The sequence below is a fragment of the Sus scrofa genome, chromosome 7 (assembly GCF_054392235.1).
Source record: "Sus scrofa isolate SSC_HxYL_T2T_F1_AM1 chromosome 7, Sscrofa_HxYL_maternal_Yorkshire_Landrace_v2.0, whole genome shotgun sequence".
NCBI lineage: Eukaryota > Metazoa > Chordata > Mammalia > Artiodactyla > Suidae > Sus > Sus scrofa.
In genome coordinates this window covers 110,439,760-110,458,130 of record NC_139389.1, presented here as the reverse complement: position 1 = coordinate 110,458,130, position 18,371 = coordinate 110,439,760, and the positions used below count along the sequence as shown (strand labels likewise).

The window sequence follows — 18,371 nt, the reverse complement described above, 5'->3', positions numbered from 1 at the left end:
TCATCACTCAGTCACCTTTATAAACAAAAATCTAAGCACAAAACATGAACATCTGAGGAAATGACACTAGAGAACACCTCTGTAGCCACACATATTCCTACAAAGAGAATTTTGGTTTGTAGGCTTTAGTAATAAAGTAAGCCCCAGTCAAATTCATACAGATAAACTCAAAAGAAAAGATGCCATGGTTTCATTTCAAAACTTTAAGATTAGAATACTATCTTCTGAAACACTGAATCCATAAGACAACAAAAAAATAAAACTTGCTGTTATTACCCCAACCCCTGAAGAATCACTAGCTGAAATGTAAAACAAAGACAATAGGGTGTGATTAAGAGGGATCACTGAAAATTGATTTTTACATGCTGTGAAGTACTGATATTAATTCCCAGCAAACGATTACCAATAACTCAACAGGTATTTATTACACAATAGCTATGTACTCAGAGTGGTTTTTTTCTTCCAATTTTTTTTTTTTTTTCATTTTTGTGAGCCACACTTTAAAGGCTTCATCATTATGATGCTGGAAAATACATGACATTTCCCATGAAACTAAGATGTGATGAACAAGGATCATAAAACCATGGATGGCAGTGTCTTACACAAATGTTTTCCTGTCAATTGCAAAAAATGACTGATCGCTCACAGACTAAAAACCCATTATTATATTTTAATCCACTTTTAAAAGGTTGTATCCATTCATCTAAAAATGGTCTTGACGGCATTTTTCTCTAGATCATCTTTTCTCAATGTCTCCAGGAGGTCTTTCAGGAGCTTGAGGGAAAACGTATGAGCAGTAACAACAGTTTCTGCAAAGAACCATACACAAAACATCTCTATACTTATGGAGGAAAGCATAAGAGCACCTCAGAGCTTAGGGGGATACCAGTATGTTAAAACATTTAACTGTGGCAACGCCTGTAGTTCTCAGAGTCCCCTGGAGTGCTTGTAAGACTGCTGGGCCTCACTCTGAGTTTCTGAGTCAGCAGATCCAGTGAGGGAGAGAATGTGTTGCTGTCGGTCTCGGGGCCCTTGCACCCCTGCATCTCTCCTTCTCTTCCTCTTGCCTTTCCAAAACTGCTTTTCTTGGTGAACAGCATCAGGAACTCGCCCATTTTTCAATACTGTGCTTGAAAAACTTTTTATTCCCCACATTTGGCAGTTTACTCTAGTGCAGTGAAATGGCAGGACAATTTCTTCTAACCATGAGTTTGTTTTGGCGGGCTTGTTAAAAACCTTGTAATTTTCACTCTCCAGCAAGGCCACTCAACTTCCTTATTTCTGATATTGCTATTTCCAGACATTTGATATTCATCTGTTTCATGATTTTTATGTAGGTGAGAGCATCTCCGGGCCACTTGCATTTAGCGCTAATAGCAGAATGCACCAAATTCCTCGCCTTTTCTCTCTGTACCAGCTTTCTAATGGGGTAAAACCCAACCTGATTGCTGGTCACTATCAGTAACTCCACTAACTGTCATGACCAGAACAGGAGATAAGGAAATACTGACAAGTAAAACAGGCAGCTCAAACATTAACAAAGGAAGCTGAAAGGAAGAGCAAACTGCTTCTACCACCCCTCCCACCACCCCATGAACCATGATACAGCCTGTATCATGCCACCAACTGTATCTATAGCTGCTAGAGAAAGCCACTCTGTTCTCATCCCAGCTAAGGTTCAACAAACACAGAAGGGTGAATACAGCTTCTGACACTGAGATTTTTACACAGCCTCCTCCCCAGGAAACAAAATGCTTGTGGCTCAGAACCATGGTAGTGAAGCCAAAATAAAGGAAAGACTTGAAATGAGCCATGCATCACCAGGAGCCTTTGCCTGGGGCCAAAATGGAGAACTCATCACATCAGCAATGACAGTGCCAGCATAGCTTCTTTCTCACTACACTCAGTGACTTGTTCAGCTCTAAATGACTTCTGTGATAATTCTGTTCCTATATTTTGCAGCATCAGAACTTGCTATGCTGTGGTCTAGATTGCATTTCAGATTCTAAAATGCAAAGTATATCAGATTCATCTATTTGGGATTCAGAAATAGTTTAATTACCTGTCCTAGGTGTTGAGCTTTACTTAGCAAAGGAGATACCATAAGATCACAGATTAAGAAGCTTTATTTCAGCTTTTGGTCATTTTGTTGCCAAAATGGCCTTGTTTGTAGTCTATTTCCATAGCCTGTCAAAACAATATCATATGAAATTTCCAATTGCATTTGATTTCTAAAGAATTCAAAGCTAAATGAGGCCTGTTTATCAAGAACATACCACTCAGTAAAGATCACTCTGCTCCTCCAAATTTGGCACATGTGAACAGCTACTAATTTCTTCTTCTAAACAGTTCCTGCCAAAAAGCAACACAAGAGTACTGATGCAAATGAAGCTGCTCCTTTAAAATATTGCACTGAAAAATAATCTCAAATTCCCTTAAACTTGTAAGCCAAACTATCTTTTAGAAATGATACTCATGTAAGAAGCTAATGTCTTAGTAAGAAGCTAACTGCCCACTGTGGAAAATACCCAAGATTAGGATTTAGATATGCAGACTGTATAGCCAGCTGGGCAAATCAGAACCCTGAAATAAGAACTGTGGGACTCTGCTTCAGTTATTACTTTTCACTAGATCAAACACATGTGTGTTCAATGGCTATCCTCAAACGAAGACAAGCTATCAGGTTTTTTTTTTTTTCAACAAATTATAAAACCTGATTTGAAATTATATCTTTTGATTTGAAATTATATCTTTTGTTGAAAGATAAATTTTTCTTAATTTATGACATTATACACTTTGCCATATAAAAAGGAAATTTAAAATTTAAGATTCAAAATACATGTGATTCTAAGGTTATTCCTCTGGAATGGACTCATACAAAAAAGAAGTAGTAGTCAGTTCTGTAAGCATGCTCATGCAGCAGTTTAAAATAAGCACAATTTACAACCCTGTATTAGAAAAGCATTTGTGTGCTTAATGGCTATTCTTAGGCAATTAATTTTCTTTCCTACTTATTATAGGTAGATATGGCATTCTGGGGTGCTCCCTGCTGAAAATATTCAAAATATGTAGGAAAGCTCACCCAAGAAAGATAATAAGTATTCATAGCATACCGTTTCAAAAGTATGGGTCTCCGAGTGACTCAGATCTATCAGTAAAAAAACAGAAGATTCTATCCCAGGGCAGAGAACATCTAGGATTTGTATTGGCTTCATTATGGGACCTGGGGCAAGTTACTAAGCTCTGTGACTGTTCTTGACTATAAACTGATAGCAGTCATCTACCTTTACATAGCAGAGATGTTTAAAACGTAAATAAAATTGTATATATAAATTACTTTTAACCACAGGTAGTAAAGGAGAACTACTAGGCTACATGTCATGAAGAAAAGACACTATCTGAACTGCAAGAGGTCTTAATAGGCCATGATCACGGGACTAATCTCTGCATGAGCCATGGAGCTTAGTGCAAAGAAAAAATTGTTTATGGAGTTCTCCCTTGAATCCAACAAAATACATCAGAAATGTGTGCCTCACAATACTATAGGGATGAAGTAAGAATGCACGAATGACAACAAAAATCTACCTTTATCACTAAAACAAGCGAGTATGGCCACTTACGCTTATCAGACGCCATGTCTTCTACACCCCTATGGGTGCAGCCCAGAAGGACGTGCACTCGCTACTACATGAAGGCCTGGGCGGCTCCCAGGGATGCAGGCTGGCTTCGGCACTGCTCCTCACTGCGTCGTCTCCATCCTATTCCGTTATGGACAATCACCATGTTCTCAGTCTTACATAAAGTGCTGTGTAAACTTAGCTTCAAGGTCCCCTTTCCCCCTAGGTTCAAACCCACCCCACTGACAAGGACACTGATTAGGACCATACTCTTTAAAGGAACACAACAGCACAGTGCACCATCACATTCTGTGTGAGAAAGAGGCACAACTGCACTTCAGGGAAAGGAGGCTGTGCTCCGCTCAGGACACGGCCAGGTGCAGGAGTTGGGAGTTCCTCTAGAATATGACCAAGCAGGGGGCATTGGGAAACGGCTTCTGTGTATTTCAGAATAAAAGCACTGAATTTGTACAAAAAAAGAGCCCTTCTGTCAACCAGGATCCTGAAAGACAGCCATCCTTGAAAATACTGTTTTAGAAAGGGTGGCTTTTCTCCAGCAGCTCTAGGCAGTCACTTATTCCTCATTTTGACAAAGTAGCATCCAACTTCAGGCATGGCGGTATTTATAACTCTACATGCAGCTGAGCCTTCATAAACACGCCAAGTATAAAAGCATGTCAAAAAGACATTTTCCTCCCCAAAAGTATGCCCCTAAGAAGCCATTATTATAATAGAGTATGAATTTCTGCTACAGGTTATTGACCTATAAGACTAACATAAAAGTCTCATTTAGTACATAAAGGCTTACACCGTGACATGAAGTATTAGACACAATTCACCGACGATTTTAAATCTGCCGCACACCTAAACCATCTTCTTCATTATACCAGTCTGTACATATATATATATATAGGTCCTCTTTTGGTGGAACACAAACTTCGGAGATGAGGCAGAGTACAATGCAGCTGCTGGCAATCCCATTAGGCCATCTAGAGAAATGGAATAAGTTTCCAAGGCCCATGCTGCTGGTGTCTCTTCTGAGCCTCCAAACTGAGGACTTGGTGGATTCATCCTATTGGCACTTGGCTTGGATCAAGCCTTATCTCCTACAAACAATTCCACACAGTAGGCCTTAACTCTGTTTAAATTTGCCTGGAACTGGCTGTACATTTGGAACTTCCTCAAATGGTATTAAATGCTCTACACAAATATGCAAAAGCAGTTACTCATTTTTCAAGAAAAAAGACATCTGCAAAAAAGCAATAGCTCTGTAAACAGAGCTGTAAGTAACTGTTGGGACAGCAATAGCAATGTAGCAAATACAGCACAGGATGACCTTTTTAAAAAAAAAAAAAAAATGTTGCCCCAATACTTTACAATTAAAAAAAAAAAATTCCACAACATGATTTTCTAAGAGAAAGAGTCCACTTCTTTGCTGGAAGAAGAGTCAGTCCTGGCGGTTGAAAGGACTAGGAATGTCAATTAAGATATGCAAGACAATAGAATACAAAGTCTGATACTTGTTTCAACAATATCTCTTAGACGGTGAAATACTACTGTCTAGCTGTATCCAGGGCTCTTTTCTTGTGGCATTTTAAAAAACGCAGCTGCAGTTGAGTCAGTGGCTTTCTCTGCGGCAGAGGTCCTGACCAACCACTCAGAGTTTGGAGATTTGGGGGCCTGTGACGCTGGTGTGGTTGGCTCCACTGCATCCATGTGAACTGATAAGAGCATTACCATGAAAGTGGGGAAAAAAATCAAGGGGAGACAAATTAGAATGAGAGACATGTCAACACAAAATTTTCTTAGTCCTTATACTTTATATCCTCTTAAACCAAGTGGCCACATAAGGGTTCTCTTTTTTTTTTCCCCATCAAAAAATAAAGGCTATATTTAAGTATGATAATATTTCTCCATCTCAGAAAATGAGTTTAACTCAACCAGTAAATAAATTCAGCAGTACAAATTCATAATGTAGTAATAATTAAGCATTTGTGTTAGGCACTGTAGTATCGAAACACTGCACATGTATGATATTTCTTTTTATTTTTTTTATGGCTGTACTCTCTGCATGTGGAAGTTCCAGGACCAGGGACTAAACCCGTGCCGTGGCAGTGACAACGCTGGATCCTTAACCTGCTGAGCCATCAGGGAACTCCTGTAATCTTAATGTAAGCTCTTAGAAGGAGATACTGTCATCTCCATTTACTGATTGAGAAAACTGAGGCACAGAGAAAGTGGATAATTTATTCAGGGACACAGCAGAGCTGCTTATGTAGCAAGACTTAAACTCATGTTCTGCACTCCAAACCCTCCACCTTTTTCTACGACTTCCTATGCTTCCAATATGTCCAATAAATACTGAACAGTAAGGCAAATGTAGAAGAATCATACAACCAAGCCCAACATTTTTCGACAAGGACATTAAGACATTCTGAACAGGATAATCATTTCTTGTGCAGGGCTGTCCTAGTTTATTTTAGGGCACTTACCATTCTGGACACTACCCACTGAGTGCCAAAAGCATTCCCCAGTCATTGTGACAACCAAACACTGTCCTCACATATCTAAATGCCCCCTGAGCAGAACAGTACCCCACTCTGTTGAAAACAAATACTAAAATAGAACAACATCTAGCAAAGTTTTATCTTTACTCTGTCACAATGATTCCATTCCCAGGAAGGAATGTAACCCAGAAAAGTTATTTTCAAATTATGGGTCAGGAGTTCCCCTCGTGGCACAGTGGAAACGAATCTGACTAGGAACCATGAGGTTGCAGGTTCTATCCCTAGCCTCGCTCAGTGGCTTAAGGATCCGGCATTGCCGTGAGCACTATGGTGTAGGTCACAGACATGGCTTGGATCTGGCTGTGGTGTAGACCCCTAGCCTGGGAACCTCCATATGCTGCGGGTGCGGCCCTCAAAAAGATGAAAAGACAAAAAAAAAAAAAAAAAAAGGGTCACAAAATCAATGTAATGGGTCATTACTGTAGTGGGACCAATACTTTTTTTTTTCCCTTAATGAAAAGGAATAGAAAATATCAGAGTGCACCCAAGGGTTTCAGATTTACATGTACACCCAATACGTATTCAAACACGAATTTCTCACTGTGAGTTATCAGGAAAAAAAAAAAACTTAGAAGAGTGTTCTAGAGGGCAGTGGCTTTCAAACATTCTGAAACTCTACCAGAGCAGCAAGAAATACATCTGACATTACAACCAAAATCTCTCCCACTTTCTCACAAACACGTGTGCATATTCATTCATTTCTATTTAAGTGAAAATAAATTTCATAAAACTATATCTACCATTTACTACATGATCTTCAACAACAGTGGAAAAAAAACTATCCTAGGAAAACATTTTTGCTACATATTTTTATTATAGTAAAATATACATACCGTAAAATTTACCATTTTAATAATTTTAACTGTATTGTTCAGTAGCATTCACACGTTGTTGCAAAACCATCACCACCATCCAGAACTTTCATCATCCCAAGTGGAAACTCTATGGCTATTAAACAGTAACTCCCCATTCTCTTCCTCACCCAGCCCCTGGCAATTACCATTCGACTTTGTTTCTAGGTATTTCATTATGTGTCTGGCTTATTTCACTTAACATGTTGCCTTCATCCATGTTGTAATGTGCCATAATTTCAGGCTAAATAATAATTTATTGTATGTATATTCTTCCCACATTTTGTTCACCCATTCATCCAGAGATAAACATCTGGGTTGTTTCTTTTTGGCTATCGTGAATAATGCTGCTGTGAACATGGGTGTGCAAGTATGTTTGAATCCTTGCTTTCAATTCTTTTGAGTATATATCCAGAAGCAGAATTGCTGGATCGTATGGTAATTTTACGTTTAAATTTTTGAGGAACCACCGTAACATTTTCCACAGTGGCTGCACTATTTTACATTCTTATCAGCAATGCACAGAGTTTTCAATTTCTCCACATCTTTCCCAACATGTGTTGTTCCTGGGTTTTTTGGGTTTTTTTTTGTTTTTTTTTTTTAAGCCATCCTAAGGACTATAAAATAGCCAAGAAAAACTTTTGCATATATTCCTTGATAGAGTAGTGCAATATTTTTCACAATAGCATGAGAAGCACAAGAATACAACCAAAATGTCCATCAAGAATGGTTAACTGATATATAAGCAACTTATACAACCCAACAGCAAAAAAGCCAATCAATCAATGGAAAAATGGGCAAAAGACCTGAATAGACTGTTCTCCAAGAAAGATATACAGATGGCCAGCAAACACAGGAGAAAATGCTCAAAATCGCTAATCATAAGAGAAATGCAAATCAAAACTACCATGAGATAACCACCTCACACCAGTCAGAATGGCCATCATTAATAAGTCCACAAATAACAAATGTTGGAGGGGTTGTGGAGAAAAGGGAACCCTCCTGCACTGTTGGTGGGAATGTACAGCCACTATGGGGAACAGTTTGGAGATACCTTAGAAATCTATACATAGAACTTCCATATGACCCCACACTCCCATTCTTGGGCATATATCCGGACAAAACTCTACTTAATAAAGAGACACATGCACCTGCATGTTCATTGCAGCACTATTCACAATAGCCAGGACATGGAAACAACCCAAATGTCCATCAATAGATGATTGGATTCAGAAGATGTGGTATATATACACAATGGAATACTACTCGGCCATAAAAAAGAATGATGAATAATGCTATTTGCAGCAACATGGATGGAACTAGAGAATCTCATACTGAGTGAAATGAGCCAGAAAGACAAAGGCAAATACCATATGATATCACTTATAACTGGAATCTAATATCCAGCACAAATGAACATCTCCACAGAAAAGAAAATCATGGCCTTGGAAAACAGACTTGCGGCTGCCTGATGGGAGAGGGAGGGAGTGGGAGGGATTGGGAGCTTGGGCTCATCAGACACAACTTAGAATAGATTTACAAGGAGATCCTGCTGAGTAACATTGAGAACTATGTCTAGATACTCATGTTGCAACAGAACAAAGGGTGGGGAAAAAAAATGTAATGTATACATGTAAGGATAACTTGATCCCCTTGCTGTACAGTGGGAAAATAAAAGTTAACTGTAGTATATTCACCCTACATATACAATAGAATATCACATTTAGCCATAAAATATGAATGGATTTTGGTAGGATAAGATATGAATGAATGTCAAGAACATAACTGGGTGTAACTTAACATGACAAATTTAACTTCAAAGATATGCAAAACTATACAATATATTGCTTAGAGATATATATGTCTGTCAAAACTATTTGAAAAAAGTGACAAATGATTAACCAAAAATATATATCAGGATAATGGTTACCTCTGAGGAGAATGGGAGGAAAAATTTAAAGGTGATGTTCTTTTTCTTAAAGTGGACAGTGGGTACATGGATATTTTGTATTGTTTTTCTTTCTTCCTCATACATCTTCTACAAATGTTCTTTTGTAGCCGTTCAGTATTTATTGAAAAAAAAATGATTTTAAAAAACATTTAAACTTAATTAAAAGGCATAGCAGGCACTAAAAATCTGCCCTATGACTCCAAGACAAGAGCCAACCTAAAATGAAACTACTGAATCCAATCACAGGGTTAGAATAATATTGAGAGTAACTCTTTTTCAACTTTAAGATTCTATTCACTTATTCATATAATAAATATCTAGTGAGACTGTTCTATGTGTGGACTATTATTTTTAGATGCTGGGGGTACAGCAGTGAGCAAAACAGGTAAAAATTCCTGCCTTTGTGAATGCATCTCTAGCATCACTGGCCTGATAACTAGTTATAAGGTTAAACATTAGGTACCCTTCTGACTGATGCTCTAAGGATACATATCCTCTCCCAGGATGAAAGAGGTCAAAAAAGGCTCTTGGCATAGCCAACACAGGGTGCTTAACATCTTATCATCCCAATTCTCCATTATCTAAAGCCATGTATTCACTTTTTGAAGGAATGGGAATTCCACACCCAAAGCTCTGTTCTGCTATTCTATTGAAGAAAATCATCTCAAAGAAATGAAGTCTTGTTTTCATCTGACTTCCTTATGCTTCTTATAACTACTTAGTCTCAATTTTTGGATAAAATCTTTTCCAGTCACATTCTAAAAGAACATACATAGCTGGCTCATTTCAGCATGAGGCAGACACTTGCTGGGCATTCCTTGTTCTTGTGTATCGAATTTAAAAGCAAGTTTACAGCTACTAAGATCCAGGGATGGATCTGTACACTAGACACCTGCATGTTACAAGCCGTAAAAGGGAGAGGAAAGGATATGAGAAAAATAGAGGTGCTATGCTTTCAAGAAGGACCTACCTAAGACCCTAAGAAAAGGTCCTTTTCCCTGGCCTTCATTAATATTAGTATAAAAAGACAGGAAGGCATGTTATTCCTTTTTGCTCTTCACCTTTCTAGCCTTATTAATATCTTTAAATCCAGTCAGTTTCAACTCAAAACTTTCCACTAGTGGGGGAGGGGGAAAGGGAAAAGATTTGTGGCTGCATGTTTAAGAAAGAAGCTGAATTCATCACAGTGACAGGGGGAGAGTGTTGGCAGAGATCTGAGCTATTTATTCTTTTAGGAAAATCCTATAAAGAATGACACAAGGAAGCCTCTATCTGCAGTCTTGTTCATCACACTGGTGAAGAGTCCGATAACAGATGTATGCAGGAGCGTGATTTAGTGCCAGGAGCTGGCCCCTGATGTGTATTAATACAGCGGCAAAGCGGAACACACCTCTCTTCATCACTCATTTCTATAAAAGAGGTGGAATCCGAGATGGCCCGATGTTAGGTAGAGCAAGCCCATTTGTTCTGCTGACTGATGGCGCAGGCTCGGGCTATGTCCTTCACCTCCATGGGGCACTCAGGTTGTGGATAGGAAAAAAAAAACTGTTCAGTAAAGCAGGCCTTAGTCAACAAGTGAGGGGAGGAGTCGGGCTCAGGAGGGGAATGTTTAATGCTCAAGTCCTATTTAATACCTCCCAGGACATTTTCTGATTTGAATATGGAATAAGGACTGTAAACTCTTCTCAACAGTTCTAAGCAATTAAAAGCTAGAAACAGAAGCCAGATATTAGGGGCGGGGGGACAAAAAGATAAAAGAGGGCAGATTGTGTCTTAATCCTTCCAATAACCACAGACTGGATGAGAATCTGGGTTTTGATGTGGAGTCATGGTTTGGAACCAATCTTGTCACATATAAGACCAAACACCTGCAGTGTTTAAGAGGGCAGCTATAGAGTCACAGGGAAATTGGTCTGATCTTGACTGCAAACCTTATCAACTATATAACCTCAGTGGGTGATTTAACCTCTCTAAGCCTCAATTTTCCCATGCATAAATTGGGACTAAAAAGATCATCTACCTTATAAAAATGCTGCAAAGATTAAATGAAATAATTCACACAAAATGTTAAGCTCAGGGCATGTCCAGGTAGAAATCACTAAAACAAACTTACTACCATCACCAGACCTGTGATTAAGACTAATGAAATACTATCAAGCAGTCATTCCAAACAGAAGCTCAAACAGGTCAGTTTCAAAGAGAGATCAGAGTTCCTACCTGTCTGAAGTCTACTCTTTATGTGGCTATCAACTGCTCTGATCTACATAATATGCAGTATTTTCTGAGGAAAATAATTTACGATACACTCAATTCTTTCAGAGTGAACTATCATCAAGAAAATAAGCACAGGTATTTCTGATACGTCCTACAAGCAGATCTGCTCTTTTTTTTTTTTTTTTTTTTTTGTCTTTTTGTCTTTTTTGTCTTTTGTTGTTGTTGTTGCTGTTTCTTGGGCCGCTCCCACGGCATATGGAGATTCCCAGGCTAGGGGTTGAATCGGAGCTGTAGCCACCGGCCTACGCCAGAGCCACAGCAACGCGGGATCCGAGCCGCGTCTGCAACCTACACCACAGCTCACGGCAACGCCGGATCATCAACCCACCGAGCAAGGGCAGGGACCGAACCCACAACCTCATGGTTCCTAGTCGGATTCGTTAACCACTGCGCCACGACGGGAACTCCAGATCTGCTCTTTTTAACCAGAATAATTCACCAAAAATGTAGTGAAATACTCGAAGTATGTCTATGATTACTAATTACATTTAACTATCAACTCCAAAGAAAAATATCTACAGATATCCAATATCTGGGTGATACAAATACCGCCCTTTTTTCATCTAAGGATAATATATATACATATGGACTACGTAAATCATAAATGCGCGGCTCAGAGAGTCGCTACAGGTGTACATGCTCAGTAATCCCCACCTAGTTCATGACAGAAAGCATTTCCGGCATCCCGGAAGGCTTCCTCACGTCCTCCTGTCCTCCTCCGGTCACCACCACCCAATGAAGATAACCACTATTTTGGTTTCTATGAACTAATTCTGCCCAGAAAACTAAAGGGTTTTAATTTGAAAACTTATTTTTTAATTAGAAATTTCATGAATGGTAAAACATAAGCACTCTATTCCACATTAAAACAGTGATAATGTACTGTATACCAAATATGAAAGTAAGTAAATCCATGTGGCTGCTTCACTACTGACCAAACTGCCACCCTACCAGGATTTCCATTACCAGACCCCATATCCTGTCTGAGCTAGAGCAAAAGTGCTGACGACTAAAGACTGTTGATAGTGGAGTACAAGGACTCAAGAAAGCCATGAGATGGTGAAAATGCACAGACTTCAGGGTCAGAGAGAACTAGGTTTGAATTCTGAAAATATCTGTGACCTTAAATTATGTAATTCTCACATTCTCAGTTTTCCCATGTAAAACGGAAATAAAATGACCTACCTTATCATAAAGGTGAGATGAAAGAGTATATAAAACATATAATTTAGTGTCTGACACATAGCAGGTGGTCAATAAAGGATAACTATGTATATAATTACCGGCACTTGGGCTGGACAGAGATGCTGTGGCCACAGGTTTCCGTTTCCTCTTGATGTCACGTGAACACGGGGGTCCCAGGTGTATGTTCGCCTGTCTGCAAGTATGAGAAAGAAAAAAATACTGTTTTAACTTTGTAATTCTTATTGTAAGAGAGATCCAGATGAAACCTTTGACACACTATAGACATACACTAACAAAATGGGTACCAGCATTTGCCTCGAGTGTTGGTACAAAATTACTCAGAATTAATCATAACTCTTTCATTCTATACCCATTCTAAACTTCTTACCTGAATTCAGAATAGCAAAGATTAATTTCAATAAATATGTTTCATTACATGCTGACTCTTGTACAATTATTTTTCATAAAACCTATAACCACAATTGTTCGAAACTCACCAATGAAATACCTACTCCCAAGGGGTAATACAGTGAAAAGTTTAATGCTGCATAATACAGATATTTGCATAGAACTTTAATAGGAATTTAAATTCTATCATTAAAAACCTGGACTTCTTTTTTTTTTTTTTCTTGAGCCACTCCTGTAGCATATGGAGGTTCCCAGGCTAGGGGTCGAATCAGAGCTATAGCCACTGGCCTACACCAGAGCCACAGCGATGCGGGATCCGAGCCGCGTCTGTGACCCACACCATAGCTCACGGCAACGCCAGATCCTTAACCCACTGAGCGAGGCCAGGGATCGAACCCGCAACTTCATGATTCCTAGTTGGATTCGTTAACCATTGCACCACGATGGAAACTCCTTTTTTTTTTTTTTTTCTTTTTCTTTTTTTCTTTTTTTGACCACAGCATACAGCAGCTTGATGTGGGATCCAGTTCCCAGACTAGGGACTGAACCTGGGCCACAGTGGTGAAAGCACCAAGTCCTATCCACTAGACCACCAGGGAACTCCCCTATAAATCTGTATCACAAAATAAATGTTTCATTTCTGTGACTTTTCAAAATATTAATTATATGCTAATAATATGTTCCCTCATCTGAACATTCAGCTTATCTTAGAAACAAGAGAGAGCTTCAAAGCTAGAAAAGTAAAAGATTCTCTGAAAGGTGATGGATTTAACACTAAAAGATCTGGTATGCTATTTCTACTTCCTCCTTCTCAACCTAGACAGATCCTACCTCTGATTAAGAAACAAGCTGAGTCTCACATTTACATAAAGCTGTCCTTGAACTTCAAGGCCTTATTTACCATGAATCATTATTTAAATGGTGTATAAGTTATCTTGTTTCCCTAATGACGCTAATTTCCTTGGGAACAGGGGCCATATTTATACTTCTTACATAATTTTCCAATTTTAGCCCAGGGTGCATAGCTGATCCCTACTCAGTATCTACTGACTAAAACTGATAGGAATAAAAGTTCTAAAAACCAATTATTTGATTGTATACTTATAGGTGGTTAAAAAGATAAATTTCATGTTATATTTTACAATTTTTAAAACACACCCAGAGTATAAAACAGATAAAAAAGACTCTAATAAAATCATACCAGATGAACTTCTAATTGGTAGGCCCAGCTGGGGAATTGAGTCTCATGTCTTAAGAGTCTAAGGCCGAAAGCTCAGTCAAATCTAAGCGAGCCTAGTTAGCAAGGCAACAAGACTACTGTTCAAAGGGCAAATTCAGAGGTCCCCAATCTGGCAATTTCCAGTTTAAAGGCATATGGGCATGTGCTCTCACTCTCTCACTCATGCACTCTCTCTCTCACACACACACACTGAACGGCAAAAGCTTAAGAGTCAATTCAATTAATAAATATGAAAAGATATTGAAATTGTAAGGAATTTTTTAGACTGTCAAGAATACTCAATAGGCAGAGATCTACAAAAGAAAGCTTGTGGTTTGGAAAATTCCACCCAAGTCACCTTACAGTGTTCATCACCTATATGGCAAAAGAGTTAGGTACTCCATGAGTAAATTCTGAAACCCCAAAATGAAATATAAATATGAACGTGAAAAACGGGGGAAACAATCCATTTTTTCTACCTTACAGAGTTCTGGGGATAAGTCTAGATCAACATGCTGATTTAATGATAAGAAAAACATGACAGAATGTCAAAGGTAAGCAGGTCTGAATGCAGAGGTAGTAATTCCCTCTGAAGCCAAAGAAACAGGCAGAAAAGAAAATGATGCTACAAATTTTGCTTTTCCTCAAAACAGAAAAGGTGGAAATAGAGCTTCCACCTTTTCTACAAACAAGGTACTTAAATATCTTTGCTCTAGTTCAATCATGCTTCTCCTGAAGACTTTCAAAAGAGAAACACGTAGAGCAAAGGGCAACAGTTTATAGTCATGCTTTCTTCTCTACCTTAGGCTCACTAAAGGACCCTCCAAAATGTTTGATCCAATGTTAATACCATTCTGCAAACTAAACTATGGTAATTAGGTATCAATACAGTGGTTACCTTGAGCTGTGGGTAGTGGGAGAAGAGAGACAGTGACTAGAAAAGGCATAAGGAACTCTGGATTCTTTCTGGTAAAGTTCTGTTTAGATGCTGGTTACTTGGATATGGCTTGAAAATTCGTCAGGTGTTTATTTCTCTGTACACTTCTCTGGATGCTATCTTTCAATAAAAACTTTAATTGCTTCTTCAAGGTTACTGTAAAATGCTGAGTTTTGACAGAAGCAAAATAAAAAGCATAAGAAAAGCACTCAGAAGGATTTTAAGATAGTAATTCTCAAAGTACCACTTGAGTTAAACAAAATAAATATTGCCTTTACACCATCCATCATTTCACAGCTCTGCATATTTGATATATGTCAGTAAGATGGTTGAGGGCACATATCATCACTCCTTTATGGACCTAGTCATTTCTTTCATATTTTCAAGGTTTGACCCATTTTGGAGTAAAAAAATGAAAGCTTTTATGTACCAAAATGCTTACATTTTTAACCACTTTAAATGGAAATCTGGTGGCTTTAAATGTTTTAGTAAAATGAAAAGAATATTACTTACCTACTATTCTGAACATAATTATTCACTGCACTATACCCTTCACTGTCCTCAGGAAGCTGCTGTGGATGTGAAGGCTCAGGTGGTCCCTACACCACCCTGCCTCTGGGCCATGTTTCTTGGATCCCCACACGTCCACTGCTCCATGATATTAAGGGAATCAGGGTTAACTGTCCCCTACATTAAATGACCCCTGATTGTCACTTCTCTGCAGTAAATGATATTCTACCACCTCATTCTCATTCCTGTCACTCTGAACATTCTAAATCCTTTAAATTTTAATTCCTCTGGTTATAACTTAGGAAGGAACTATAAGCTTTCTGAAACCAGGTAATGCAATTTATTAATAATCTTTTTTTTTAGTGTTATAAAAGAATATTTTTCTATGTGGACTATTTCCCTTCTATCAGCAGGGGGTTTGCTTCTTTCATTGTTCGCTGAGTTATTACCAAGCACTGGGGTATGGTGGTGCACAAAACAGAGAGTCTTGTCCTTCATGGGCTTGTAGCCTAGTCCCATTCTAGCTGCACTGTTTTCCCAGTTACAGAATCTCCCTAAAAGAGAAGCTGAGGTAGGGATAAAAAAAAAAAAAGTCATGCTCATTCCTAAAATTCAACTTGGTACTCCTTCGCTCTTAAAAACACTTAAGACCATTTCCAGGTTGGAGAGCTACTTCATAAGAAGCAGAATAACTTCACACCTTAGGGCTAGGTACAAAAGGGCTATTTTTCTCTATATCCCTTCCTAGCAAAAACGTGGGGAGGGAGGAAGAATCAAATCGTCAAGTGAGCCCAAGGAATGGCAGAGTTTACCGCTTGAGAAAAACCTTAGAGGACACAGAAGGAAGAGAACTCAGAAGGAGCCTGGGAAAAGCCCAGAGCGTGGAGCAGGAGACGGGGGATCTGCTGTGCTGAGCGGCGCGTTCAGAGCTCTGGGAGAGGCCTGGCCAGGAGTGAAGAACAATCTGTGGGGCTGGAAGGGCCCCTGTGTCCTTCGGGAATCTGAGCGCAGAGGCAGGCAACTGCTGCATCTCAGCTTCCTATTCAAAAGGCAGTTCCAATTTTGTGTTTACCCCCAAATAATTCCAAATCAATTATCTGTAGACATAAAGAATTAAGGAAGGGAAGGAAAAATAGACTGAACTACCCCCACCCCCAATTTCATTTACGAGTATTTAACCACTTGGCTCCCTTTCTGTTTAATGTGTTATTTCTTTAATTTGTGATGTTTTACTCTGACAGTGGCATTGTCTACTCTCATAAGACAGAAACTGAAAAGAGACAACACACAGGCGAGGCATCTCAAAGGACAGAGGAAGAGTCTGAACCTCCCCTTCTCAACAACACACAGATTCCCATCCTTACAGGTGAAAGGGTAGAAGATTTAACTAGATTTTTTAAAACTCTTTTTCAAGAGCAGTACACAACTGTCCTTGTGTGGTGAACCATGCACGTATTGTGTGAGGAGGAAAGGGACCTTTCAATTATGCAAGGGACAATAAAGGCTGAGTATACGTTAATTAAAATCTCTACTAAGTTAAAACTTCCTTCTCAATTGGAGTGGCAAGTGGTTATCAGAATCACATAAGGAACTTTTACAAAATACACATCTCCCACCATGCTGGGATGGGAGAAGAATCTCTAATATGTTTATTTTGAAATTCTTCCTCAGGTAATTCTGATAAGCTTCTACCTACTGTGAAAATTACTGAGCGAAAAAAAAAAAAAAAAAAAAAAAAATCAACCAAATTCCCAAAGCCAAGCTAGACCATAAAGAAGATCTAAATAAATATTTAAAGAATAACAGAATGAATAAATGAATAAAAACTTAGATAAAAACATTGTTCCCCAGTATGTAAGCAATTAACCTGAGGAAAGATAGACTGCACTGGTTCTATTTCATCTGATCTGGGCCTCACTCAGTATTCTTTGGGCACAACCTCTTTCACAGCATGAAAGTGCCAGGTCAGTACTTCCCCTAAGAGCATCGTGTTCAGCAGCTTTTGCCAAAAAGTACTGAGGGAGGTGGGGTGGAAGGAATCATTTAAGTAATAAATACACCCTTTAAAAATTCTTTAGGAAAAATCACTAAATTCACATCATAAATGTAAAGGTGAATACAGAAAATTAACCATGAACTGAAAGCATATTCTGCATATCCACACATAAACACATCTATTTTATTTTTTACTGTAGGTAACTGAAAAGATCAGGTGAGTTGTTTAAACTGCAATGTTATTTGGGAAACTGGGCAGATCACTATGTCCCTGGGGCAGGAATGTACTTTTAGGGGGAAAAAATTACTTTGAGAAATACATGCATGTTTAATAGAACCAATGTTGGCAAAAATAAATAACTCAAGTGACTGCTTTAGATTTAGAACAAAAATGTTTAGAGTCACGCTAAAGGAAAGAGAACACTCTTTATTTGCCAATGGCAGGCTAATTGAAGGAAGAGTTCACCTTCAAAAATCACTCATTTTAAAGACTCATTGAAAAGTTTATTTTCCTGTATGAAATAAAAATAATATTTATTATGAAAAGCTATTTACTTGCTGTGCTTTTTCTTCAACCTACACAAATAAGTAACATCGGGAAAAAATTAATGATATTTCTAAGGACCAAAGGTCTTATATATCATACATTCCAATTATTCTCCTTAATTACCAATCTACTCACCCCAATTATTTTTTAACAAAAATTTATGGAGGCCTACGCTATGCTGGATGTAGAGGGGTTACATACTAGATGACTGAGCCAAGGGCCCATTCGCCAGGAGCTCACAACGCCGTGAAGAAGACCGACGCATACAGAACTAACAGACACACGACACTGAGCTGCCATCAAGGAGCAA

The 18,371-nt window shown here is 38.6% G+C and overlaps 1 protein-coding gene across 13 annotated transcripts in view; it reads right to left on the bottom strand.

Moving 5' to 3' along the window:
• Positions 1-399: 399 nt before the first annotated feature.
• Positions 400-18,371, bottom strand: part of GPATCH2L (G-patch domain containing 2 like) — a 119,535-nt gene continuing 101,563 nt past the window's right edge. For 9 of the 13 annotated variants that reach the window (XR_014808917.1, XM_084966116.1, XM_084966115.1 and 6 more), the window contains 2 exons: positions 12,544-12,638; positions 400-5,338 (listed from right to left, as the gene is read on the bottom strand). Coding sequence is in view for 9 of the 13 variants with exons in the window: in XM_084966116.1 (XP_084822242.1) it covers positions 5,178-5,338; positions 12,544-12,638 (256 nt within the window). In the remaining 4 variants the exon portion in view is untranslated. The remainder of the gene's footprint in view (positions 5,339-12,543; positions 12,639-18,371) is intronic. The other 4 variants (XR_002345562.2, XR_014808916.1, XR_014808918.1 and 1 more) reach the window with 2 other exon arrangements.